The sequence below is a fragment of the Tachyglossus aculeatus genome, chromosome 8, assembly GCF_015852505.1.
Source record: "Tachyglossus aculeatus isolate mTacAcu1 chromosome 8, mTacAcu1.pri, whole genome shotgun sequence".
Taxonomy (NCBI): Eukaryota; Metazoa; Chordata; class Mammalia; order Monotremata; family Tachyglossidae; genus Tachyglossus; species Tachyglossus aculeatus.
The window spans coordinates 24,948,013-24,967,772 of record NC_052073.1 but is presented as its reverse complement, the minus strand read 5'-3'; the positions used below and the strand labels follow the sequence as shown (position 1 = coordinate 24,967,772).

The 19,760-nt window shown below is 47.0% G+C and overlaps 1 protein-coding gene across 4 annotated transcripts in view; it reads right to left on the bottom strand.

Moving 5' to 3' along the window:
• RALGAPB (Ral GTPase activating protein non-catalytic subunit beta) overlaps positions 1-19,760 on the bottom strand; it is a 105,744-nt gene continuing 85,984 nt past the window's right edge. For all 4 annotated transcript variants that reach the window (XM_038750617.1, XM_038750618.1, XM_038750619.1 and 1 more), the window contains 7 exons: positions 15,925-16,090; positions 14,536-14,658; positions 11,047-11,183; positions 7,753-7,861; positions 7,016-7,094; positions 5,703-5,851; positions 1-4,398 (listed from right to left, as the gene is read on the bottom strand). In XM_038750617.1, the coding sequence (XP_038606545.1) occupies positions 4,205-4,398; positions 5,703-5,851; positions 7,016-7,094; positions 7,753-7,861; positions 11,047-11,183; positions 14,536-14,658; positions 15,925-16,090 (957 nt within the window). In that variant the 3' untranslated portion in view covers positions 1-4,204. The remainder of the gene's footprint in view (positions 4,399-5,702; positions 5,852-7,015; positions 7,095-7,752; positions 7,862-11,046; positions 11,184-14,535; positions 14,659-15,924; positions 16,091-19,760) is intronic.

Sequence of the window (19,760 nt, the reverse complement as noted above, 5' to 3'; positions counted from 1 at the left end):
TTAGAGAAGAATTTCTTTAAAATTTAATCGACTAAATGTGTTACATTCAATATTTCATGTGTTTCTTCTGGACAAAGAATCGGCATAAATACAAACGAGCCTTTTGTGCCTTCCCTAACAAACAAGAGATAAAGTACAAGAGACGAGGGAACGTGGTTCACATCTTCGTATTTACAGTTTGCCTTTACTTTACAACTGAGTGCCGGTTAATATTTACAGAAAATACAAGAGGAACAAAGATCATGTCTTGGCAACATTCCCTTCGGAAATTCGTCCGGAATCGTTCGTGATTTCAAGCAAATAACGCTCCTTCCCTCTTCTCCCGACACCCCCGCCCGGCCCCTGGGGTGGGGGTGAGGGGATGTTGTTTGCTCCAGGAGATTTTTTCTGAATGGGAGGGGACACCTTTTCCCTCATCATTCAAAAACTAAACTAAACTCAAAAACTAAAACTTTATGGGCCAGGGGTAGGGGATGACAAGAGTTGACATCCTGAGATGAAGAAAGCATTCTGCAAGAGAACCGCTGGGAAGCCTGCGACTGAATCCCTTAGCCGACACAAGTCTTCCCTGCAGATGCTCCACCTAAACACCAAAGAGAGATCTCGGAGACTCCAGTGTTTCTACCCATACTTATTTACCGGAGAGTCGTAAGCCAGCAGCAAGACACAGTCCCTAAATGGATCGTCTTCTTTGAATTTCTGATATTTGATTCGGAATGCTACCAGGAAGGAAATATCCAATTCTCTCCGATATCTCTGCCAGAAGAGGCCACGAGGAGCTATATTTCTACGCTCTCCGGGCACGCGTGCAATATAAGGGAATAAAATGCTTCTCAAGCACAGATAACCGCCGATCGTCCCCTCCGGGGAAAGAAGGGGCTACGGGCCCCGCGGCGGAGTCAGCGGATCCAGCTCGCAAACACCATTATTCATTGGAAGAAGAAGAGAAAGAAGAAGAAGAAGAAGAAGAGGAAGAATTGCCCAAGAGGAGCCCTAAGATGGGAATGATCAGCTTTCCGCCAGCGGCGCGGAGGGATGAGGCGGAGCGGCAGGAGATCCCTGGGTTCCCTGGGGGGAGGCTCTTCCCCACGTGATGGAAAACTGGCCATTTCTCGCCATGAGTCTGTGCCTTGACACTGCTTTAAGACTGGCTGTGTCCAAGGGGCTCCTTGGTTTTACTGGGACGCTCAATCCCCAAGGCGAGCGAGCACCCATGCACCAGTAGAACGGACAGTGCCAAAACAGCTCAGGGTGCAAAACCAGGGTCAGGGTGTTGGGGGGAACTGCTAGCCAAACGAATGCGACAACGTGGGGTTGGGGGGGACCCCTCCGCTACTTTCAGGGCCTGCTGGCTACGGGGAATCTGAACGGGTGTTCCGCCACAGAGTCGTTCAGCGCGGTCGGTGAACCTCCGTGTAAAAAGTTACGGCCACTCCAAAGACGCCGTCTCGATCCGGCCTTCCTGCCCCACACGCTGATGAGTCAACACCAACTCTACTCTCCGTCTTCAAGAAACGCTCTCACCTCCTTTAGTACAAACTTTCTGGCTTATTCACCTTCGATGGGAGTAAATATCATTAAGACCTACATACCAGACATGAAGCAAATGAAGGTGGTTTCTAATTTCCAGAATGCACTCCCGAGCCAATGTAGTAGACAAATTGAACGCTGAGCATCTTGGCTAGGTGATATCGGCGCACGTGCATCGGACCTGCCGTTTTAATCAGCGGCCTGCCTATGTTTGTGATGCCGGGTCTTCGACCGGAGGGATTTCTACAGAGCGGAGACAGGGTGAATGTAAGCGTTTGTCCGTCCGCATTTCTCATCATCCTGCCACGGACCTCTGTGGGGTCCCCAGACACTGAACTGAGGCTGCCATCTGTGTCAGCCCTCGTGGGAGTGCGATGAACTCAACGCACCCGCACCAGTGACGGCTAAATTCACTTCTTGCTCGTTGCCCACCGACTTCAGAGACTGGCTCTGCGGAGGAGTCAGAGGCCACCGAACCTGACCTTCTGAAAGCGTCAAGTCGCCTTCCATCACCAACGCGGATGGCCCCTACCACGTTCCTATCTCAAGAGGAAACCCTTTGTTTTGTAGACAAGGATATTGGAAATTACGTAGAGCAGCAAGAAGGTTTTATTTACTAGAAGGAGGTGACTTTAGGAGAACTTTTTACACATGCACCCGAGTTTTTCTGGTATCAGAACCGCTGAAAAAAAAAAAAGCTTTGGAACTGCTTTTCTCAAAGTCACATTTGAAAAGCGTGAAATCCAAACCCCACACCCCTCATTCATTTATCTTAGATGACTCCTGAAGCAAAGTCCGGTCTGTTAACCTACAAGCACAGACCATCTCTTCAAATGTATTTTCACGGAGGGGCAGGCTAACTTTGGGCAATCTTCTGGGATCCCCCCAGCCCCGCAATTAGTGATCTGGGAGTCTTTAGTGCTAGCTTGATATGAGCGGTCACCCTCAAAATTTGTCATTGAGAGATTCTACACCGGGAAGGGACTCTTGGGTTAGTGAAAGAAGCAGGAGGGGCTCTGAAGGAAGACTTTCAGGCACACCTAAGAATAGTTCCAAGAGAGACTTAAAACCAAGAACAGATCAAGTCCACCTCACTGTGGCTCCCACACTGCAAAATCCTCAGCTCGACCTATGAGGATGTTAGCTCCTCAGACGCCATACACTCAACAAAACCAACCTTTGAGAGGAAAGTCTACAGAAGATCTCATGGTTGGGAACGAAGAGTAACCTGAGGACAGCAGAGTGAAAAGGAAGGACAAACGCGACTGGTCCTTTTCCTTGAATTCAATTTTCTAAAAATTTCTGACATTAAACGCCTCTAGATAGCAGCCTGTGCCCAATGGAGACGGTGAAGGGAGCAAAGTGTAGAATGATATGCGCTGCCATAGCTGTTCTTCATAAAACTTCTGGCTCGCCTTCCCAGTTCATTACTGAGGGATGGGTGGGCCAGAGAGAAGGACAGTTTCTAAAACCACTGAAGGGATGGTGATATCACTGTCTTATAAAAACATTAATAATGATCTAAAAGACTGCTTCTGGAAGATGCCTAATGATACCGTTTGGGCTTGGGATTAATAACTTCACCAGTCACGTTCTGCAACAGATCTGAATGTCAGCTCAGCTACACTGCCCAAATTCCCCGACTACTCTTCCGTAGAGAACGACCTGTTGAGTCCTGCTAAAAAAAAGACCGACCGTGTATAAATTCAAGGCGTTTCCAACACCTGCAGACTTGTTCAAACACAACCTTGGGCTTTGATACTTCAATTCTCGGTTCACGATACTAAAAATAATTGTAAGAAGAATCCCTTTTCGCTGCACTGAACTGGTGATATTGTACTGAGGGATGCCTTCACTGGCGTGGTTCTGACGTACGGTTTCCTGTACCCTTCTGTGTTGCAAAGGGATACACAAAGGCGGCCCGCCCGCTTTAAGTTGGGCTTCCATCCTGTCCCGGAATCAGCGTGGGCTTGTGGACAGTTCTGTCAGATGGTTGGGCTGATGACAAGGGGATGTCACTTTTATTAAGACAAAGGAGGAACAGGTGAAGTTTGCACCTGGATTTTTTTTTCCCCCCAAATGGGCCTTTTGTGGCTGACTGCAAGGCTACATGTTGGTAGATGTTTGTAGTATTTAGTATCTATCTCCCAGAGATAGAGGCGGTTAAGCCTCTCTCACCCTTCCTTCCTTCTGCCCCTCTGTGGACGGCCCTGACTGGTTTCGCTGCCTTGGAAGGCTGAGGCTGGGGAAGCCGTTTTACAATGAATGAACTTCCTGGAAAAGGAAAGTCGAAGACTGGGTCTCCAGTCACGAGCCTGTCAATCTGACGCCGCGCGATGAATTTCCCAAGTAAAATTCCATCAGAGCAGCCTGTAAACTCTTCCTCCTAAAGAGCAGTATATTCTGCAATTAGAACCTGAAAACCAAAGAATGGGTGTTTTCTTGTGGTTAGGGTTTATAGCATGTATTCTTTGGAACATGGTTGCGCTGGCGGGTCTGATCTCACCGCAAAACCGAAAGCCACTTTCCGTTCTTTCCCCGTGCCACTTCCTCGATCGCGGAGGTCCAGGGGGTTGGCGGGTGGTCGTTTTTTGGGTCAACCCCGGTCAGAGAGCGTTCTCTGGGTTCCTGGAGCCGCCAAGCTCTGATCTCGTCGTCCGGGAGGGATGTCGGTCTAAGGGTTGCAGTATTTGAGCCCGACCTCCTGGAAAAGCGAGGTATAGAATTCCGGCTCCAGTTGCTTGTTCCTGTACTTATTGACAATGTCGGCGATTTTCTGTTTCCGTCGGACGTGCGGGGGGTTGTACGAGTCGCTTTCCAGCCGCTTTCTTCTACAGACGTTTATGATGGTCTGCCGCACTAGGAAACCTTAAAGAGAAAGGATCCGTTACTACGCTCGCCAGCCCATCGGGGCAGCTCTCTATGGCCCGTGGCCGAATGGCTCAGTCCTCAAGTCCTACTGCCTGCAGGGCAGAATTCGAATCCAGGACATCTTGGATTCCAGGACCGGTATTTTCAGATCTCCCCGGGACGAAGAGAGGACCTTTAAGCTGAAGCTCACAGGACAGAGCTGCCAAATAGGGGCAGCTAAAAGGCCACCCTTTCAACCGCAGTGTGAGAAGAGCAGCAGCGTGGCTCAGTGGATAGAGCACGGGGCTGGGAGTCCGAAGGACTCGGATTCTAATCCCGGCTCTGCCGTGTGCCTGCTGTGCGACCTCGGGCAAGTCGCTGAACTTCTCTGGGCCTCAGTTACCTCCTTTGTAAAAATGGGGATTAAGGGCACGAGCCCCGGGGGGGGGCAGGGACTGTGTCCAACTTGATTAACTTGTAGCTACCCCAGTGCTCAGAACAGCGCTCGGCACATAGTAAGTGCTTAACAAGTACCATAATAATATTATACATTCATTCATTCAATCGTATTTATTGAGCGCTTACTGTGTGCAGAGCACTGTACTAAGCGCTTGGGAAGTACAAGTTGGCAGCATATAGAGACGGTCCCTACCAACAGCAGGCTCACAGTCTAGAAGGGGGAGACAGACAACAAAACGAAACATATTAACAAAATAAAATAAATAGAATATGTACAAGTAAATAAATAAATAGAATAATAAATATACATATATACAGGCGCTTAAACACCACAGCGGTCATCTCTGGGCCTCGGCGCTGGCAAGGCCCGCTCTGACTTTTGCCCCCAGGGTTCCCCAAACCCTCTGCTTACAATCAATCAATCAATCGTATTTATTGAGCGCTTACTGTGTGCACAGCACTGTACTAAGCGCTTGGGAAGTACAAGTTGGCAACATATAGAGACGGTCCCTACCCAACAGTGGGCTCACAGTCTAGAAGGGGAAAGAGCCCCCTCCCCCAAACAGAGGAGGGATGGGTGGGTGGGAGATGGAAAAGTCCCCCAAATCCCCCAGCCGGTCCTGCTCCAGGGCCTCTGTTCTTCCCCAGCGGGGATGAACTGGGGGGAATCCCTGGGGGCGTCCAAAGAGTTGACAAGATTAACAGTATGCTATAATTACTGACTCGAGCTCATTTTAGCAATTGCCCCATAACCTTTGGTCACCCCACAAACCCATGATGTTACCAATACTTTGTGCTGCCCAACGTTAAAAACGTCAGCAGTCTTGAGAAAAGTACTTTCGGAAGCCTAGCGAGGGACTTACCCAGGGCTCTCCTGCTGACTATCATCCCATCCACAAGTGGGATGACCATGTTAAACTTCCCAGTCGCTCCTTGAATTTTTATCCTGAATAACCCAGTGTTTAGAGGATGGATGAAAATCACAGGAACTTCTTTTTCGAGGGTGGTTGATCTTTAAGAGGGCAGAAAAGAAAAGCTCTTCAATTGGGTAGAAGAAAAGGCAGCTCCGAGTTGCTCGGCTCTGCCCCTTAAAAGTACTCTGGCTATGTACTGAGTGCTTGCTGTGTGCAGAGCACTGAACTAAGCGCTTGGATGAGTTCAAAACAATAGCGTTAGTATACACCATCCCTGCCTTTAAGGAGCCAACAGTCTAGAGGGGGAGATAGTCATTAAAATAAATGAAAGAGGGGAAACATGGGAGACTATAAAGACATGTTCGTAAGCGCTGTGGGTAGGGTGACTATCTAATGCTAAAGGGCACAAAGTAAGACTCTCTTGCTCAGTTTAGGCAGCTGGCTGGAATACCTATGATCCAGTACTGACCTTACAGGTATATATGTAAAACAACCTAAACGTGTCCAAAATAGAACTCCTCATCTTCCTACCCCATGTCTTTCCCATCACTATAGACACCATCACTATCGTCTACCTCACAGGACTGTAACTCTGGCGTTTGTTCCCTCTCATTCAGCCCACATATTCAGTGTCACCAAATCCTGTCAGCTCCTCCTTCATAACCGTCACTAAAATCCACCGTTTCCTCTCCATCCAAACCACTACTATGCTGATCCAAGCACTTCGCCTATCCCGCCTTGACAACTGCATCAGCCTCCGCAAAATGTGCACGGGATGAGGGGGGGACTAAAACCCTTTTTGGAAAAGGCTAATATAATCTGGTGTGTGCCCTTAGGGAGATTTAGTTTGCACCCAAAACCTTAGCCACCTAGAAAATGTTGCTCCTATATAAACACGTCTGTTCCCAGTTATTTCAGTAGGCAAGGCAAGGCAGAGGGGCAGAAGTACTCGAATATTCCCGACGAGTACAAAGTCTAAAGGCAAAGCATCATTTAAAGCCCATGTTACCTAGAAGACCCAGACAAAGCATTTCTCCACTGAGAAAACTCAAGAACACAGGTCACGTGATCAATTAGTGACGATAATAACAACGATATTTGAATTAACACACCAAGTAGACAGACTCCTAACTTTTTCTGCACCCTGTGTGCTCCTCTATCTCTGGGATAAAAGAAGTTGCAGTATTTTGTAATCTGAATAAAGAAAACTGGACGACTTCAATTCCATTGAGAAAGCAAGTTAAAGACGCGACAGGCCATACCTGAGGGAAGTGCTACTATTTGCTGTAGTTTCTACACCAGTGCTGGTCTCTGACATCAGGTCAGTGAGGGGAAAGTTTTCTGGAAGAGAAAAAACGTTGGGCATAACTGTGAAAATTCCTGCCTTCTTCTTTCTTCACCTGAAGGCAAGACTGCCCGAATGAGAGTGTCTCCCTCCGAGAATAACGGGCGAACCTCCGTACTGAGCCAACAAGGCCGCAAACATGCGGAATGCAACTGTCTTTAGGGCTAGTGGTCCACGTGGTGTGGCTAGCAGTCTCTCACCCCTGTCAGTCGAGTTCCCCCTGATGGGGTCCAGAATGGGTCAAGTGAGGAGGTGGCACCCGTCGCCACGTGTATGCGGAGGTTTCTAACGCGAGAGACTCAATCACGGCTCAAGGGATCACAGCACGGTGCCAGCGTGATTCAGTTTAAGGCTGAGAAAATCCCCCGCAGCTGAAACAGATTTAATTCCAAACCCCACTACCTCCCCAGTCTCCGGGCTTACTGACCTCACACGAGAAAGGTCGCAGTGGGTGGAGGTGCGAAGGATGGCATTTTCATCGCCTCCTTAGTGGAGCAGATGGGAAGGTCCTGTTTTTCCCTCCCTCCGCCGGGGGTTTGAAGAGCCCCTCGCCAACTCTGGCTGCAGCCCCAGTTGGCCACCCTTTCACCCCTGTACACTTACTCGCCCTCGGGTGGCAAATTTCCCTTCAAAGACCGACTCTTCATACCGTACCTATATCATCGTAACGTTCGACCCAGACGACGGAGACCTTGGTCTCGGGACCCATCGGTGGCACAGTCCGGCCCCGAGGAAACTTTCTCGTGCGGGAAGTAGGGCTCAACTGTGGGGAGAGAACGAGACAGAAACCCTTAAATTCACTTCTTAAATACCGGGATGGAGTACAACTCGCACCGTAACCGGGCGGCAATGCTTTCATGGGTCTGATCACTGGAGACATGAGGGAAGCGCAGTTCATTCATTCAATCGTATTTATTGGGCACTTACTATGCGCAGAGCACTGTACTAAGCGCTTGGGAAGTACAAGTTGGCAACATATAAAGACGGTCCCTACCCAACAGCGTGCTCACAGTCTAGAAGGGGGAGACAGACAGCAAAACATATTAACAAAATAAAATGAATGGTAAATATGTACAAGTAAAATAGAGTAATAAATGTGTACAAACATATATACAGGTGCTGTGGGGAGGGGAAGGAGGTAGGGCGGCGGGAACGTGGGCCGGGGGTCGACGGCGGGACAGGCGAGAACGAGGCACAGTGGTTCTAAAGTGCAAGCCTGGGGCTTTTTAGGTGGCTTCAAGAGAATTTCCATGTAGTCACAAAGGTAGTGGGAGTGAGAGATCGAGAAACACATGCAGAGCCGAGTGAGGTGCTTGGGGTGAGGAGGTGGGGGGAAGAGGTGGAGGCACAGCGAGACTGTGAGCCCCTTGTTGGGTAGGGACCGTCCCTATATGTTGCCAACTTGTACTTCCCAAGCACTCAGTACGGTGTTCTGCACACAGTAAACGCTCAATAAATACGACTGAATGAATGAATGAGACCGTGAATGTGATTTCCAGCACATTTCAAATAATGCTGCAGCCCTGACACACCCAGATCCCCATGAACCCCAAATAATGGAAAGAAGAGGCAGAATCTCTCGCAAAGCCTTAATCAGGATAATCATTAGTAACAAGTTCATTTTTTAAAAATCCAGGGCTTATTTTCATTGATGTTTGGACCTTCCTTCCTTCCCTTTCACTCCCTCTGAATGGCCAACAAACTGGTCCAGACACTAGTAGCATCATGGCTTGACTTCTGCATCAGCTTCCTCCCTGATCCCCCTGCTTCCTGTCTCTCCCCTCTTCGGTTCACACTTCGCTCCACTCCTGAGTCTTTTTTTAAAAATGTTGCTTTGCCCTGTCTCCTCGCTCCTCTGTAACCTCCAGTGTTTACCCATTCCTCCCCAAATCAAGTAGAAACTCTAAACCACTGGTTTTTAAAGCACCTCATCATCACTACTGATCCACTCTGCTCCTTCAACACCCCAGGTCACACTCCTCACTCCCCTCACACTCAACTACTCACTGTGCCTCGTCCTCATCTATTTAATCTCCAGTCTCTTGCTTGGGTCTCTCGCCCCCTTCATTTCCACAGACCATAGTTAGCTCCATCTTCATTCCAGCCTATTCTTGCCACCTAATCCCAGAGAACACTCAAAAACATACACTTTAATATGTTATCCTATCTGGAATTCACTGAAGTAACTGCCCCCTTTTAAATCGCAAACTCCCTGAGGGCTCAGATTAAATCTACTGATTTTATCGTCCTCATCTCAGCACTAGGCGCAGTGCTCTGCACATGGTAGGTGCTCAATAATTGTGACTGGTTCACTGATTCCCAAAATGCTGACTGCTGGGAAGGACCTCTCAAACGACGATCGTTCTCACTTTGTACACTGTGTTCAAAAATATAGAAAGCAATCGGCTCAGTTCCCTCACCTCACCATGAAGTTGCACTGCATATAAAAAGACCCTTTGCCATTCCGGATGGCTTGGTTCGGTTACCTCTCCCTCTAACGGTGATTAGCTTTTCAATAGAGTAAGTTTATGATATTTTAAGGCTATGTTTTTGCACACTGGTGGTAATTCAGATGCAAAGTTGCATCCTGGAATAAATTCAGGGGGGATTCTGGGATGGCAGCTGCTTGATTTTATTAGAGCCCATTTACAATTTATAATAGATTAAATGCCAAATACGCTTCAACATGAAACAGTCCATCATCCGAGACTACCTGATGTTCCAAAATAACCTTTTCTCAACTGCAGAGAAAACTTTATGCCTTTATAGCCCTTTTAGTAGGACATAGGGCTCTACTGCTTCAGGGACTTGCCATTGTATTTTTTTTAAAAAAAAAAACAAAAACAGCCAGGAGCCAAATACTAATGCCTCCAAGCCACTTTACTTTCTCGAGGGACAACAAATCTGGAGTGGAGAGGGGGACAGCCTTGCTTCACCACACCTTCCCCGATTCTGCCCTTTTCATTCATTCAAAAGTATTTATTGAGCGCTTACGGTGTGCAGAGCACTGGACTAAGCGCTTGGGAAGTACAAGTCGGCAACATATAGAGACGGTCCCCACCCAACAACAGGCAAACGGGTACACTGGTTGTCTGTGTCTTCACTGTCTCCTGTCCCAGCAGGTAGACCTGGTGGCTGGAGGATTTTCTCTGAGAGTGCAATCACTTGTCCTGGGGTTTCGATGGAGTCCAGGGGTCCTAGACTGTAGATTGAGAAATCTGGGGCCTTGTATCCCCTAAATACAGGGCCAGGAAGGTATATGCCTGAGTTGGGAGGGTGGCAGAATATCCTCTGGTGGGCAGGACCTCTAATGGCATTGTGCATCACTGGGAGAGTCTGTGCTTGCACTGTGAGCAGGGAAGAATAATTCACTGCCCACTGCTAAGGCGGGAGTGTATGATCCCGAACCTCACATATCCTAAACTTCCTAAAACCAGAAGGCAAGCTCCAGGCCTTAAGGTCACCCCTTTCCTCCCTCACCATCCTCAATCTCAACTGAGCCAAAGTTTGGGGGCCAAGGCTATTTTACATTTGTCCCAACACGCTGTCCCTGGCTTTGCCCAGAGTTGCTTTGTAGAACTGGTTTGACACCCCCGGGCTACTGGCATTCTTTGCTGAGGAGGCCTTAACTCAAGGAGGGAACTAATTTGTAGGCTTTTGTTCTGGGCTACAGGGATGAAGAAAGCCAAGAGATGACTTAGGCAACTCCTATCAGGCAATGCCTCTGGCTTAGAGTGGATGAAGAAATGCCGTTACCATAGGCGGGCCAGACGCCACTACAGACATTGTATCACTACGGTCCAACAATTAATCAATCGTATTGTCTCTATATCTTTGTTCAACACTAAGCTATGGAGGCAAGGCAGATAAGACATGAGACTTAAGGGTGTTGATACCGAGTCCTTAGAGCACGTCATGGAAATATTCAGATTTGCAAATACACCTTACCCTCTGTGACGAATTAAGATTGTCTGTATGATTGGGAAAAAGCTCAAGTGTCAGAGATGGCTGTTTAAGTATCCCGGGAAGAAGATCCATAGGCAAGTCGCTTTCTTGATCGGATATGTTGCTTTCCAATGAGTCGGCTGCAGGACAAAGAAAATAAAGGTTTGCGCTAGCCCCCTCCCGAAAGGGAAAGCTTAAATCCAGTAACGACAAAACTGCAAGCTACAGCTAATCGGACCACATGGCAAAATGACAAGCATCACTACAACCGGTCACAGTCTAAGAGGGAATGATCACGATTATTATGTGTTAAGAGCTTACTATGTGTCAAGTACTGTTCTAGGCTCTGGGGCAGGCACGAGATAATTGAGATGGACACAGTCCCTGTCCCACATGGCGTCTAAGTAGGAGAAGGAACAGTCGGCATTAGAACCCAGGTCCTCTGACTCCCAAGGCTAATGCTCTTTCCACTAGGCCACGCTGCTTCTCCGGATAACAGGATAACATCATATTGTATTGTGATTAACTTGACCTTTTTAATAAAGATTCTAACATGTGCCATTCAATGTAGCCTTTACCGCTTACCAACTACTCTAAGAAATACGAGGGGAACTCTGTTCTGCAGGAATTGATTTTGAAAAAGCACTAACAATTTGACCCAACGGCTTCAGCCCAGGATTCTGTCTCCAATTTTTTTTACATGGTATTTGTTAAGTGCATGCTATATGCCAGACACTGTACTAAGCGCTGCTTGTTGCCAATAGCGGTAACAAGGTGTTCAGAATAACACTGTGGATGGGTGGCTGCCTGCCCTTCTGACCTTGGTCCAGAAGTTTAGGGATGTTCCATCTAATGTCCTTAAACATTTTTCCCTCTCCAACCCTCACTTTCTAATAACCCATAGATCAAATGATGATTCACTTTTTTTAAATGCACTTGTTATGTGCCAGGCACTGTTCTAAGCACTGGGGTACCTTCAAGATAATTGGGTTTGACACAGTTCCTGTCCCATAGTGGGTTCTTAGTAGAGAAGTGAAGTGACTTGTCCAAGGTCCTTCTGTCTCCCAGGCAACCAGGCCATGCTGCTTCTCTTCATAAATTCACTTGACCATGAATTTATCCAAACCCTTCTTGGACTTACACATATGTTCAGCCTATAATGCTCCTCAAGTTCCACAGGCTTACCAGCTACTACGGGTAGTGTTTTCTTTTGTTTCCGACCTACCGCCTTGAAGCTTCTACAAATGCTCCCTTATCCTGGTGTTTGTGGGATCTGGGGAATAACAATTCCGCGTTTGACTTGTACCACTTTTGGGATTTTGTCGACATCTATCACGTTAACTCCCAGTTTATATTTTTCGAGACTGAAGAGTCCTAACTCTTTCTGGCTTTCTTAAAAGTGAAGCCTCTCCATTTCCTTGGTGATTTTCTCTGATCTTCTCTATACGCTCTCCAGCTCTATTGCATGCTTCCCAAAATGCAGGGACCGTAACTCCAATGTTTTGTACACTGGCAAAACTTTGCTCTTTTTTGGGGGGCGGGGGGGAGGTCTTCTACCCCTTTCATGATAATGCCACCCAGCATCTGGTTGGACTTTTGGCCGCTGCCACCCATTAGGCAAATAATTCGAAGCCAGATCTCTTTCCCGAGTCATGTCTGCTGGCTCAAAGTCCATCAGCTCTAATTTAAATGCCTTTTCCGTACGCGAGTTACCTCACCTATCGCTTTTCAGACCTCCCAAGCAGCTTTATGAGATCATCCTGGAGTTTATTCTTTTTGTCTTGGCATTTGGTCACCCAGGAGAGCTAAATGTCACCTGCAAATTTTGGGATTTCATGGCACGCTCCCTCTTCTAGTTCATTTACGGAGATGTTAAATAAATTGGACCTGGCACCTTGTTTACACTTCTCCATCCTGAAAAAAGGGTTCCTTTATCTTTCACCTATGTGCTCTAATTTTTAGCTAGTTTTGGATTCATGAAGGGACATTTCCTCTAACCCATTTATATCGAGGTGTGCAATTATTAGGCTAAAGAAACCATCAAGTCTTTTTTACATGAACTGAAAATATTTTTAAATTTTCAATGGTCATATAAGTTATAAATTTACTTTTAATGAACACTGTTGGTGCTGGGCTGTATTTCCGGCAAGAGGACTAATGTCCACTATGCAGTACATTTTGCACAAAAGAATTCAGCATTCTACAGCAGAAGAGCTGACTTCTGGAGTCGCATGTGCACATTATAGTTCTACTAAGAATAAAATTAAAAACAAACCCAAACTTCTCCAGCCTCCTATTTCTTCATTTTCTGGTGGATAGACAGGGGAGTAAGAGGATTGATGATTTTGTATTCAGAATTCAAACGAAGGAAATCTTGATTTCTCAGGACGGAAGAGGGGGTGGTACCTAACTGAATTCAAAGGGAACTTCAATCATCAAACTTTGCGCCCCAGGGGATGTGAGTGCCAAGCAATTAAATCTGGATTTATAGATCAATTTGAATCTGAGCCTTCCTTGGGCATTCTGCTCTTCCCTGTCAACCATCAACCTGTACTTCTCAAGCGCTTAGTACAGTACTCTGCACACAGTAAGCGCTTAATAAGTACGACAATGAATGAATCAACTACTCTCCCCACCTTCAAGGCCTTAGTAAAGGCACATTTCCCTACCTGACTAAACCTCATTTCCTCCCTTTTAAAAAAAAAAAGGTATTTGTTAAGTGCTTTCCATGTACCAGGCACTGTGCTAAGTGCTGGGGTAGACATACAAGCTAATCAGGTTGGACACAGTCCCGGTTCCACAGTCTTAATCCTCATTTTACAGATGAGGTAAATGAGGCACAGAGAAGTGACTTGCCCAACCTCCCACAGCAAGCAGAGCAAGAAAGACGGTGAAAGAATTGAAAAAAAAAACAAGCTCTAGAAGGAAAGGTTAAAGGGATTAAGATTAGATTTGAGAACAGAGGTTGTGGAGGTGGTAACTTGATTCTCCAATTATTTGAAGGCAAATATTATAAGGTTTTGGTACTAAAAATTGGGATAGGGTGGTTGGGGTTATCACCCCCACCTATAAGATTTTTATGCGGAAAAACAACGATCTGCTGGGTCTAAACAAGTTTCAATTCTGCAAGGAAGTACGAAATATCTTAGATGATTTTAAAAAAACAGTATTTGTTAAGTACTTACTATGCACCAGGCACTGTATTAAGACCTGGGATAAATCCAACATAATCAGGTTGGACACAGTCCATGTCCCACATGGGGTTCACAGTCTTAATCCCCATTTTACAGATGAGAGAACTGAGGCATAAAGAAGTGAAGTGACTTTCCCAAGGTCACAGAGTAGAGTGACGGAGCCAGGATTAGAACCCAGGTCTTTCCCCCTACCAGGACTGTGTTCTACCCATTAGGCCATGCTGCTTAGATGACTTCCAACCCTATGATTCAGAGTAAATTAGTGCACCAACAGAAAATACATCAACAAGGATCTTACTTAAGGATTCCACAGGTGAGGGAACGACAAAAGCTATTTCCGTGAGGGCGTCGGCATAATACAGCACCTTCTTCTGTCCGTTGAAAACACTTGCTCCAGAGTCTTCGCACGAAACACCTTCATCTGGTAAGAACAAACACAGTATTTTAGGTCAGAAGGAGAGGTGAACTGGAGCTTCACAGGAATCTACTTGGTGGTTTCTGGGAGCCATGGAAATCTCCTCCTCTTCCTCAACTTTTGGTTCCGAAGCAAGGCAAAAGGCTGCTAAGGAATTTTGGTCTATCAATCGCTGGTATTTATTACGTGGCTACGGTTTGCAAAGCACTGTACTAAGCACTTGGGAGAGTACAATCCAACAGAGTTGGTAGGCATGTCCCCCGCCCACAGGAAGCAGCGTGGTTTAGTGGTTGGAGCATGGGCTTGGGAATCCGAGGGACCTGGGTTCTAATCCCGGCTCTGCCACTTGTCTGCTTTGTGACCCTGGGCAAGTCACTTCACTTCTCTATCCCTCAGTTACCTCATCTGTAAGTGGTGGTCAGGTCTGCGAGCCCTATGTGGGACAGGGACTGTGTCCAACCTGTTTTGCTTGCATCCACTGCAGCGCTTAGTACAGTTCCTGGCACACAGTAAGTGCTTCACAAATGCCACAATTATTATTATTACAATCTCGATGTCATGTGCTGAGTTCCGGTTCCCACCTTCAGCACATTTATTTGGGGCTGCAATGGTCTGGGGGATCCCAGGGGTCCCAGAGCACCCCGAACACAGGCGTCACTGATAAGAGTCGCCCACAGCCATTGTTTGAAGGGATCCTCCCTGGGAAACTGGGAGGGGATGGGGGAGGAGAGAAAGTCTTGTTTTCCCAGACGTCTCCAACTGGAGTTTCCACTTTAACTTCTCAGCTCTCACTTCTTTGTCACTCACCCTTAAAATCCAGAACAGGGGAATAGCAACATTTCCAAGCAATTTGTTTTAAAATGGTATTTGTTAAAGTGCTTACTGTGTGTCACAAATGCTGTTCTAAGCGCTGGGGAGGTGCAACATTAATATTAAGTAGGAGGGAGAACAAGTATTCAATCCCCACTTAACAGTCGACGAAACTGAGGCACAGAGAAGTGTAGTGACTTGCCCGTGGTCACACAGCCAGCAACTGACAGAGCCGGGATTAGATCCCAGGTTCTCAGATTTCCAGGCCCATGCTCTCTCCACCACGTCACGCTGCTTCACAAGTTGAAGTATGTAATATGGGGAAAAATGAACTTGATCGGCCAGTTCATTGTCCACCAAACGGATTCCCCGAGGAGCGTGTGGTCGGAAACACGGTGTTTTAGGGGCCCCCGCTTCCTCTAGGAGAAAGTTTTTGGTCAAAAGAGAATCAAAGCGGCTCACCTGGCTCTGCTCCTTCACCATCACCGCAGCTGTTAATAGACCAACTGGTTGCCACATGTCCGGTCCACCCAGGATGCTTCCCCACATCTACTGGCCAGCCGAGAGACAACAGGAATTCTAGGAAATGTGGCTGCACGTTTCTGGAAGACTCAGCATTCCTTAAAATCTGAAATGCACACCGTGCAAATATTGGCAATGAGGACGCATCACAGATCACATGCTACGTCAGGCAAACTCCGAATACTGACCACGTACCTCCCCAGAGACACGACGATTAGAAAACAAATGTGGTCCTCGCCCTCAAGAAGCTTGGGGCATAAATACTGCACAAATACTTAAAAAAAACTAAATAAAAGACCATTCGAGGTCAGGTTGTTCCCAGGCTGCTTTCTATCCTTGGTGGTGAACCAATGTCCTTCAAGCAGTCATGGAAGGAGAAAATTAGCTGTTGTGGTCAATGGAGATAAATGTTTGTGACGGGGGCTATTCATCAGGAAAAATCTCAATGAAGTGACTTAAGAGTGTGGCCTAGTGGGATCAGCACAGATCAAGGAGTCATTCATTCATTCAATTGTATTTATTGAGCGCTTACTATGTGCAGAACACTGTACTAAGCGTTTGGGAAGTACAAGGTGGCAACATATAGAGACAGTCCCTACCCAACAGTGGCAGAGGTCCGGATTCCAATTCTGGCTTTTTGAATTTTTCAGACACCCCTCTAGCCCCTGAGTCAATTTACATCTTTTGCAAATGCACAGGGTTGCTGTCCCTTAAGTTACAACCCTGAAGTTGTCTCTACTGAGCTTTATTTCTCTGGTTTCTAATCATGTGTTCAGTTGACCAACAGCAGCCTGAACTCTATCAGCAAAAGGCAGGGATCGCAAAAGGTTCAAAATTCCCCGGGGGTACATCTAGGGACTGGAGAAAACAAGGCCATTATGGCAGACATGAGGATTTTAGGTACTCAAAAAGTAATGGAGAGGAGAAGGGTTTGTTCAGTGCCCCGGACTTGGGGGAAAGACAGAGATGCTTTCTTTCGTTACTTGTTCTCTGTTTCGCCAAGAGGGCCGTTTTTCTGTTTGTGTAAGTGTTGGGGTCTGAATGAGGGGAAATTTGTTGCAGGAGTGAGGTCCAAGAGCAGAAGGTAGGAAAGGGGTGAAACATTAAGAGCCCAGTTTCCAACAAAGGTTGAAAATCCTGGCTCTGAGTGAGGGAATGGGAATAACACAGGACTGAGAGTTGGGAGGGCCGGTTCTACCTGATCTCCCTCCCTCAGATTTTGAAACTCAGGGGGTTTCGAAGAGTGTGTTCCCTGAGCCTTGCTGATATAAAGGAAGCCTTGAGAAGCTGCTCTGAGACTAGCTCAGGACTCCCAGAGAGGTGTGACTGGGTATGTCTTGACAGTCCGTGGAGACCACGCAACGGGCAAAGCAGTGCCACTGTACCCACCTGCCCCCCAAACCTTAAACAGGGCAGACATTGGAGCTCCCTCAAGAATCTGGAGGGCTGACCTGGTCTCCATAGGGGTTTTTGCTCATTCAAGGGGTTTCTGAACCTAGATCTCCTCCAGGACCAGTTGCTCTTGGGGAGAGGGGTAAGGATAACTTATCCCAGGATCACACTCCTGAAGATGGGTCACAACCAATTTGGATTTGAGGGGCAAGGGCCTAATGCTGCCCACCTTACTCGAGGAATTTCTTGTCCCACTACCATTTTTAGTCACCTTTCCCCTCAAGGTTCCCAAGGGAACCCTTGGGCTTCGGTCAGTTCCTAGAAGAACACTGTCAGAGCTGGAAATCCCTGGAATATCCCCTCCCTGGGGCTGACCCCTGCTTTGTCTGAGGGGCGTCCCAGACTCTGGACAGTTGGGGTGGAGAGGGGGATGGAGAGAGGATCTGCGATGGACAGGAAGTGAACGCAAGATATCTCAGAAGTAGTTTGGGCTTCGCTTCATGAGGGACTACGTGGTACGTGGTCATATGACTGTCCTTCTGGACAGCCAAAAAGTTGTATATGGACCCAGGTGACACTCCTCCCTGAAAGTGATGTTACATCTAGTTTGTCCTGGGCTCCCAATCTACCCTGGCAGTGTCCCCAGCAGCCAAGACCTGCTTTTAAGATTTTCTTGCATTTCTCTTGCTCCCACTATATTTAAAGAAGACTTTCAGTTTCTCTGAATCAAGTACCGCTTCGTTTCATTTAGGCCTTTTCTACTCTGACTCCTACAAGCCTTCACTATTTCTTTGTTCTCCTTCGTAATATGGCCTAATTGCTACTCTTTGTGGCTTCCTCTTTCGTGTTTCAGATCTTTCTTTTTTATGCCTTTGAATTCCCTGCCTCCTAAGAGGCAAAAGAACAGATATCGAAGTACTACAAGCACATTCAAGGCAAGACAAAAACAGAAGCAGACTCATGGGTTGGAAACATGCTTTTGAAGGCCAGGCTCTGCACTGCCATATTTCACGGTCACGTTTAATGCGCCAAGTCAAGATCCTATACCTTGAAAGATTTTGGGACCACCATCTGGGTTGAGACAGCATAATTCGAATAAGGGTTTCATACCTAGCATCTTCTTGAAAGCTAACGTGGCTAAGGATACATGCCTCATACCAACACTAGTCTTTACAAAAAACATCACTCACGTGCGCTACTAAAAGCGGGGTCACTCAAAAACCATCAACAGAACCAATGGAACTGCATTTTTCTTTTGGATTTTATGTTTTTTTAATTTGAGGAGTATTAAGAGAACAGGCACAATAATGATAACTGCTCATGTTAGGAGTTCAGTGATTTTACAGTGCTCTGCACACAGTAGTAAGCGCTCAATAAATACGACTGAATGAATTTATCTTACTGTTTGGTCTCTGAAGTTTTTGCCACATGGCTCTACCAACTTCAACAGTCTTCAGAAATAAAATATAAAAAGGTATGTGTAACTGGCTCTGTAGAATATGATTTCATCTGAGCAGCTGGAGGTGGGCAAGAATGGGTCAAGACTAGTTTCTCAAAAACATATTCAATCATTCATTCAATTGTATTGAGCGCTTACTGTGTGCAGAGCACTGTACTAAGTGCTTGGGAAGTACAAGTTGGCAACATATAGAGACGGTCCCTACCCAACAGTGGGCTCACAGTCTAGAAGAATATTTTACTACAGTTGGGAAATACACCTGATTGAAACGCATTTCATGCACACTGTGCTTTCACTGCAGAAAAATTACCGAACCTATTCCCCTGCTCCATACGCAAAAGTGAAAAACTTCACTTGCACAGATGTACCTAGAGACTTGGTATGAAGGTTAAATGGGGGAAAAAGAGTACGGGATTTGGGGCCTGCTACAAGCCGTCACCCATCTATAATTTTCTTGAACAGCTGGTGTTTGGTTACATCGACGAATGTAATTCATTTGCGGAGGAAATGGCTGTCCCTCCATGCAAGGACTCAATGACAGACCTGTCGCATCAATCACTGCGGTTGATCAACACTGCTTCGCTCCTCCCCTACCGCTTGTGTGCTTGCTCCCCTCATCACATCCTCCAAACAGACCCCGTTGGCCGTCTCTGAAACTGCCTTCGGGTTTCTCCACTACTCTTAGTCTAACCTGCAGCCCCCTGTAGCTCGCAGCCAGCTGCCAGCCTCTGCCAGGCCCTAAGTCCACGCCTGTGTAAACTATGGTCATCTCAGTCTGCTCACACCACCCTTCTGCCACCCACTTTCCCCTCTGGCCACCGAAGGCTGAATACGCTAAGACCACAGAACGACCAGGATAGCCGACAATCTCTGATCCTGGAGAACCACCCGCAGATTGCTGTTTCAGCCCCAACCCTCACTCTGG